The 8,217-nt window shown below is 29.4% G+C and overlaps 1 protein-coding gene across 7 annotated transcripts; it reads left to right on the top strand.

The window, feature by feature from the left end:
- Positions 1-591: 591 nt before the first annotated feature.
- LOC145185479 (cAMP-dependent protein kinase type II regulatory subunit-like) lies at positions 592-8,012 on the top strand. 7 transcript variants are annotated; one of them, XM_090096980.1, is made up of 4 exons: positions 2,993-3,757; positions 4,061-4,101; positions 4,844-5,158; positions 6,188-8,012. In XM_090096980.1, exons 3-4 carry the CDS (start codon positions 5,155-5,157, stop codon positions 7,219-7,221), a joined length of 1,038 nt encoding a protein of 345 aa, XP_089953106.1. In that variant the 5' UTR covers positions 2,993-3,757; positions 4,061-4,101; positions 4,844-5,154; the 3' UTR covers positions 7,222-8,012. The 7 variants fall into 7 exon arrangements, with proteins under 7 accessions (XP_089953104.1, XP_089953109.1, XP_089953105.1 ...); XM_090096979.1 differs by lacking the exon at positions 4,061-4,101 and having other exon boundaries at positions 2,959-3,757; XM_090096982.1 differs by lacking the exons at positions 2,993-3,757; positions 4,061-4,101; positions 4,844-5,158 and adding exons at positions 5,532-5,725; positions 5,919-5,984.
- The last annotated feature ends 205 nt before the right edge of the window (positions 8,013-8,217 follow it).

Raw genomic sequence — 8,217 nt, 5'->3', positions numbered from 1 at the left:
CCATTCAGACTGTAATGACTTTTCATACCTTAACGATTTTCACGAAAGAAAAGTATACAAAAATCGTTTAACGGGTATTTTCTAATTCAATAGAAAAGTAAAATAGTGATTTTTTGGTTCGTTCTTTTGTAAAATTGGCCAGATGATTAAACTTTAATTTTACATCCAAAATCTTGACATAACCATGTGGAGGATAACCATGTGAGGATAACCATGTGAGGATAACAATGAGAGGATACGTGATACATAACGAAAAAAAACAAGTTGACTGGTCAAAAGCTTTTTTTCCCAATTGTTTTTATTCTACAATAGTTTTACGATAATTTTATTTTTTTTTTTTTTTTATTAAAAATTATAATGATTAAAAAATCTTCACTTTATATATTTGTTAACATAAAAGTTCTAAATAGATGAATAAATAAAAACAAGCAATTTTATGGTGAAAGCTCTTTTGAAATATAAATATTCAGTGGGTATCTACCAAATGGATTTTTTCCCGAAGTTGCGAAATTAATGAAAGAAATCAGTTAGAAGAATATATCTTGATAGCGAACCATCTGTTAAAAACCAAATTGTTGAAATCTCATTTTTAGTAACGCAATAGAAAAAAAGAAGAAATGCAGAAAAGTATAAAAAATATAAAAGATTTCGTGAAAATTTTGCAAAAACAGTGGATAAATAGAAGAACTCATAAAAGATTTGATTTTGCAAGGACTCTTTAGGAATATTTGATTTAATCATTTCGTAAATGCATTTAGGTATGTATAAGGTTTTAATCTTTAATAAAAATGATGGTATTTTTTTATTTAAGTTGTTTATTTTAAAAAAACCAACAGATAAACCTACTTTTAAACTTGAAAATGAACGCGAGATTTGCTGTATTATTTAGTTTCCGTAACATTTCATATATATATATATATATATATATATATATATATATATATATATATATATATATATATATATATATATATATATATATATATATATATATATATATATGACATGTTTATATCTTTAATAAGAAAATAAAAGAGAAGTAGGATTCCGACTGCGGAGCTTTATATTAAACTTCATTAAATAATGAATTTTATTATTCTTAAAAGTTTTCGTTCTTGTTTTTAAAAAAACCTGTGTCAAATTTGAAAATTGACATCTTGGTGTTTTCACAAAAGACTTGAAATACAAATATTTTATGAAAGCACCAATTATGCTCATATTTTCCAAGCTACTGGGTTATTTGAGCACGTATGTTTATTAGGGGGTCCAAAAAAAATTCCACCCTTCAAGTTTTGTGATTTAGTACCTAGATGAACAGAATATCGTAATGTGATGGTCTATATTACCTACATTCGACATTATGGTTAAGTTAGACTGGAATACACTCAAAACTGGAACGCACTAGTCTGGCGAAAAAAGCTCTTTCATTCTTCGTTGAGACTTTTACAAAAACTTCTGTTGTGCAAAGCGTTTAGAGAAACTTAACTAGCAGATATTTCATCAATTTTGAGCACGCCATTAAATACGCTTTGTTGCAGATGAACTAATATTATAGAAGATCAATCTAACAAATTTTTTTCAAAGCGGATAATAACTTCCACTTGCCCATCTCCTCGGTTTTTGAGAGGTTCTACATCTAGTGGGGCTTAACTAGTGGGACCAAAATGGATGTAGAAACTTTAAATTATGCGCGATTATATTGGAGAAAGTCCACACAGTTTTTAAGGGTCTGGAATCGTTCCGGTTGTCCGAATCGTTGTAGATGACCCAACTCTGCTCATAATCATGTAACTAAAATCACTTCAAGTGTAAAGCTAAATGGTATTTAGAAAAATTATACTATTTTGAAAATTTGCTCGAACTTTTGACCATGAAAACAGCTGGATGCTGGTAGCACTTGAAACGCTGATAAATGGACCCCACTCAAGACATAACATGCTACCTCAACAAGATGTGGATACATCTATGGATTTTCTATTCAACGTATGTATAGGTTTAAGTCCTGAGAAATTCAATAATTAAACAATTACAAAATTTAAATTTAATTATCCCAATTAAATATTGGCGGCCATTTTTCTTCAAAGAGTTCAATCACCAGGTGTAAGTCCAGAAAATGCGGTTCCATCTATTAGGCTGATAAAAGACCGAATAGGACCCCATACGTCCTGAATACTTTTAAAGGGAAGTTTTTGTTCACAAAAGCTCCCCTTTTTCATACTTAAAGCTCCAATGCACACTGAATTCAATCCGTTTTCAATACATGTTTTAATAATGAAATATTTACTCATGCTTACGTCGATGATAGGGATATTATAATCACATGTTGCATGTTGTTTTATTAAATTTTTAATGAAAAGAATATTAACAAGAAAAATGCGGACAGTAAAGTTTTAGGATTTCAAAAAATCGAAAATCCATATTGGACAGAAATGCAGAAATTTATTTAAAAAAAAAAAGGATTTAGAGTATCACTTTGTGAGCTATAAATAACTAAAACAAAAAATAAAATAATTGGAAGAAAAAAAAGTTATAAAATCTTTTTTTTCTTCGTTAAAACATTAAAATAGATATGCAGTAAATTATTTCACATAAATAAAATTATTTAACTATTGAACTTTGCCGAAAGTTATAAAATTATGAAATTTATTCTAACCAACATTGAGTTGTTTATTACACCTTCAGATAATGGTTTGAGGATCTCAGGTGATTTTTCATACCTCGGTGATTGTTACTGGGGGGCGGAAAAACGGCTAATCAATCATCTGAATTGAAGGTTGCAACACCACTTAATGAGTTTTTAAACAGCATTTTTATTACATCATGAATTGCTTGTGTGGTAACTAAGGGTACGGTTGAATAGTACCCGAGAGTCGTCATTATTTTAATTCAAAGCCTTTCTATCAAAATTGAATTTTTAAAATTACATATTACAATACCAACGAAAAGCGTAGGAGTGACATTAGAAAGTTGATTTTGCTTTTGAGTGTAGGTTAAAACTAAAAGAATTGAAACCAAATCGAGTTAAACTGTTTTATAAGTTGGTTAAAATGTTGATTGCGTCATCATCTGTGCCAACAAAAACTGGTTATCAACGATGTTATGAGTGCATCAGACCGATTTTGTGAAAGCTTGAAAAAGATTTTGTTTCTGTGAAAAATAGCTCAATTAGAGGAAGGAAAAGATATAAATATTGCTATTGTTATATAGAGTAACAAATCAAGAAAAGAATTCATCAAATGACAATAAGCCGACTTTTTAAACAAGCTATCAGATCCTTCATAAGCGCTTCAGAAGAAGAGCGCAAAGAGCTCAAAGCATACACCGACCGTTTATATTTTTTAAGAAAAAATTAAGACCTCGTTTAAGTTTTTTAAGTTGAAACAAAATTACGTTAAAAGAACAATTTTTGATTGAATTTTTTTTGCAACAAGAAGTAATTTCTGCTTTAGAATTTTAAAGCTTACAAGAAAATCTATAAATAAAAGTACGATCTCCTAAAATCTAAATCAAAATTCTAACGGACTTTTTAACAGTGCATGCAATTTTTAGCCTTTGTTACATTGAGAAAAAAAATTTGATGGATAAAAAGTGTACCAATATGTAAGGAGCGGCTAATAGGTCGGGATTCTAATCATTCCTTTAGCTGCCTGTAACACATCTGCTAACAATCTTACACATAGGCGTCGACAAGTCAGCACTTAAATACATTTGTCTTTAAAAGTAATCAAATGTTACTGAAAAAATTTTCTTCATTGACGTAAGGATATTTAATTACTATGATTTCTTCTTATTTTTGTTTCAAACGCTAAGGTCACTTTTTTTTTTTTTAATCAAAACTGACGTTTTAATTCATGTTCAGTGTAGAAAGGGTAGCTTACACGAAACGCTATTGACAAAAACTTCAACTGATTAGTTTTTACATTTGTATGCTATAAAACGAGTTATTTTGACAAAGGTTTCATAGACATTTCAAAACAAACAAAAGTTTTTTTAAAAATGTTGCATAAATTTTCAGTTCGTCGTTTTTATTTTTTGATTTGAAAAAATTTTACTTTGTTAGTTAATCCGTAACTTTTGGAATTTTGATTCCACTCTCTGCTGGTATGTAGCTAATATGCGTGCATTTGTAATATATATATGTTGGTTTTGAATTATATACATGTGTATTTTTAATGTTAAATTCTATAAAAACAAAGTATTTAGGTTCTTAACTCATGGTGTTTAACAAAATATGAATGACTTTTTTGTTTTACTTTTAAAAATTTTTTTGTTGCATGTATATATAAAAAAAAAGTCTTTTAAAATTTCGCTTTTAAAGATTTATGTTTATTAAATCAATTATATTTATTAAATCTTTCAAATTCATAAACCAACTTTCTTCTGTCTCGTTTATACAAAACCTTCATATAAAAGATTACTAATTTCCAAACTACTTAATCAAATTTGCATCTGTTTTATATTTAAAGGAGGTGCTGCTAGATCTGCTCCTCTAGTTAAAATAGAAAAATTTTAAAATACACCACTTTCATTTTTTGATTTGGTAATAAATTTTTGAATTAAAATATCCGGCTAAACTAAAAGAGTGCTGCTGCTAATTTTACACACTTAAAAGCGCCTTTGAAAACATTACTGTTTATAAACATTACCATTTTGAAAACAAAGAACGAAGAACATTAAAATTAAATTATGAACAATCAAATCAAATTATAAAAACTTATTTAGAATTAAACGGAAGGGGTACGCAAATTACACGGATTATTGTAATAAGTGATTATTGTTTTGCTTTTTTTTTTTTATAATTGCATTTTTTTTTTTTTTTAAATCTTTACTTGTTTTGATGAAGGTATTGCTTCGTGAGTTTTTGAGTAGAAAAAGTAACCTTTATAATAAAGTCTAACCTAAACAAGTTTCGAAAAAATTTGTTTGTGCGTTGAACAGAAAGCCAGTGATTAATTTGGAATACATCAAGAGCAAAAGCGTTCATCATAAATAGAGTTGGTCGAACATGAATAATTAAACTCACTTGTATTGAAAAAATAACAAAATCACAGCAATCTCCCATTCATATTCTACAAACAGTTAAAAGTTTTTGGAGTTTCATTAATGTTTGTGTTTTGTTAAAACTGATCAGGCAAAAAACGGTGAAAAGCTATCATGGGTAAGGCTTTTTTTTTTTTGGGTACGCTTTAAGTATTGCTTTATTACATTTCCTGATACATTGGTGAGATTTTTATTTGACATATGATATTTTGTTACTCCTACAAAAAAAATAACGTTTTTTGAATTTTACCTTAAATCAAAAGATGGTCGAATGTAAAGATAAGATGAAAAAAGGAAAAAAAAAAAAAAAAGATTACGTAGTTTGCTTCACGCGCCATTTGTGAGATAATTCCTTGTAACAAACGTGCGGCTCGTAATTATAATAGTCATAAATAATGGAAAATTCCTCACAAAAATTTTGGTAGTTGACAACGATTGTTTCAAATAGAAACTAAAGATTTATCGCCGATCGTATAAAATATTTACTTGACAGTGTTTATGAAATAAAAAGATAACGAAAGGATGTTTTATTTATAAAAAGTTCGAAAAAGAAAAAAATCTTGACAATCTATCTAAATGAAATACTCAATAAATTAGGAAGAAACTTAATGCTCGCTGTGTCTTTAAAAACTTTAAAAATAAATCGAGGTATTCATTCTGCAATTGAGTCACTAATTTTTTAAAGGTGAGTTGTTTGTGTTAGAAAACCGGAATCAAGATTTTAAAATCCATCAGCGTAAATCGAAAAGGCTCAAGAAATAAATTTTTAAAGAATAAATGCAATTTACCTTTATACTGATTCAAACAAGCATGTTTTTAAAAAAATGCTTTGTAGCAGCAAATATAAATTTGTTAAATCAACAAGGCGCTTTTTATAGGACGATAAGACGCGGCACAATTGTTTAAAATACTTGACCACAGACGTAGCGAAGCTTGCTAATAAGGTTAAGTAAAAGTTAATTTGGAATAAAAGATTTTTTTAATTAACTTTTATTTTTAACTTTTTTTTTTTTTTTTTTTTTCCGTAAAAACTTTCATAATTTAGAAATGCTTTATTTTTTCACTCAGACATTTCTTATCTTTTTTAACTTTTATTATATTCTACATTTTTTATTTCATATTATTTATTACATTTCATTCTAAATAGGTAATAGCTGCGCAAAGTTTAGAAAAACAAAAGCGCTCAAAACGTCTGTTAAATCGCCGTGTATAGAAAACGCAAGCGAAAGTTCCATTAAAATGGTCGAGGATACAATTCAAATCCCCATCATGCGTGGCAGAAGAACTGCGGTAGCCGCGGAATCGTATGATCCATCAAAAGACACTGAAGAAGAAGCAAGCATTGTTTACTATCCAAAAACTGATAAACAAATGAAATGCTTAAATGATGCTGCAAGTGGAATAGTTTTCTTTAAGAGTTGTGATGCAGAACAGCTCAAAGTTCTGTTTGGCGCCATGTTCGAGAAAAAGGTGAATGAAAGTGATATCATTATTAAACAAGGTGATGACGGCGATAATTTTTATGTTATCGAAAAAGGAATATTCGACGTTAATGTCAAGAAGGACGGAGTCGAAAAAATTGTCGCTACGTTAGAGGACAAAGGTTTTTTTGGCGACTTAGCGTTGTTGTATAATTGTCCGCGTAACGCGACGATTATTGCTAAAAGCGAAGGAGTGTTGTGGGGCCTTGACCAAAAGACTTTCAAGCGCATTGTAGTAAAAGCAACAGCCAGAAAACGATTAATGTTTGAAGAACTACTTAAGTCTGTATCTATGCTTCAATCGCTTACCCCATATGAGTTGATGAATTTAACAGACGCATTAGACGTGGAGGCATTTAATGCTGATGAAATGATCATATCTGAAGGCGATGAAGCCACTAAAATGTATTTTATCATGGAAGGCCAGGTCGCAGTTAGAGTTAATAGCGATGGAGTTACAAAAGAGATTATACGATTAGAGAAAGGGAAGTACTTTGGGGAGCTCGCTCTGATCTTGCAAAAGCCTCGTGTTGCGTCTGTATACGCAACAGTGGATAAAACCAAATGCGCTGTATTGAACATTCACGCGTTTGAAAGATTATTGGGACCTTGCGTTAATATAATGAAAAGAAACCTTCAGCAATACGAAGACGAACGCAAACGACTAGGGATAGAAGGAATAATTTATGATGAGAAATAACTGTATTTACAATGTTATATATTATTATAGTTATTATTACCTTTTACTGACGATGTGAGTGTGTGGATATTTTCTATTTCAGCTTTCTGTGGTCAGAACCTTTTTCTCTCAAATAAAAACTATTGTTGTCGAACGATCAGATGTTATAGCAATGGGTCTTTCTGAACGAAAAATGTTTTATGACTAAGCTGCTATGTCATTGACATAAAGTAAGGGATACCATGGTGAGAAGCTATTTCTGGAGCTTTTGAGTGAGAAAAAGAAATCCAGTGGCTTCCTCTGCTTGTATTTCTAGATCAGCAGTTGTGTAAAACTTTTTAAAATTTTTAAAGATTTTTGAGATCAACTTTTTTTATGGAATAGAGTTACGACGAAAACTATTGCAGTCTAAATTTATCAAGTAGGGTTGCTTTCTACTAATTTTCCTTAAATGTGGTCTTATTTATTATTCTCTTATTTATTATTATTTGATTTGCGCCGTTTATAGCTGCTTACTTATCTCTTTTTTTTATTCATTTTCTCTCCTTATTTTTTCATTTTTTATTTATGATTTTTTTTTTCATCGTGGAAATATAACAGACGCTCACACAAATGAATTATTATAAAAGAGTATCAAACAGATTTAAATCGTTTATGGAGAAAACAAAGCAAGACATGAGTTGTATAGATATTCTTTAAAACGTCATTTTAAGTTGTGTTTAGGTTTATCATAAACACGAACACCACAACGACAGACCTTCTACCATTTGTATGCCGTTATAAACAAATAAATATATAATATCTATTGTTTACGATCTTTTTATTTCTGTTTTAAAGTCAAATTTTTAAAAGCTTTAAGTAGTTTTTTCTTTTGAAAAATGAGACAAAAAACGAGACAAGCGAATGAAAACGCGATTCGGATAAAAACGTGAGCAGTTAATTCAAGTCTAAGTTTGATTTCGAAAAATAAAACTAAAACTAGGTTGCTTTTTAGATTTTTCGTTTTCTAAGAACGTT

This window comes from Hydra viridissima, unplaced genomic scaffold (assembly GCF_058129835.1).
Source record: "Hydra viridissima isolate aposymbiotic clone 2 unplaced genomic scaffold, HvirCarnegie_v1 scaffold_9, whole genome shotgun sequence".
Classification (NCBI taxonomy): domain Eukaryota; kingdom Metazoa; phylum Cnidaria; class Hydrozoa; order Anthoathecata; family Hydridae; genus Hydra; species Hydra viridissima.
Note: the sequence above shows the minus strand (reverse complement) of the source record. Positions and strands in the feature narration are given on the sequence as shown.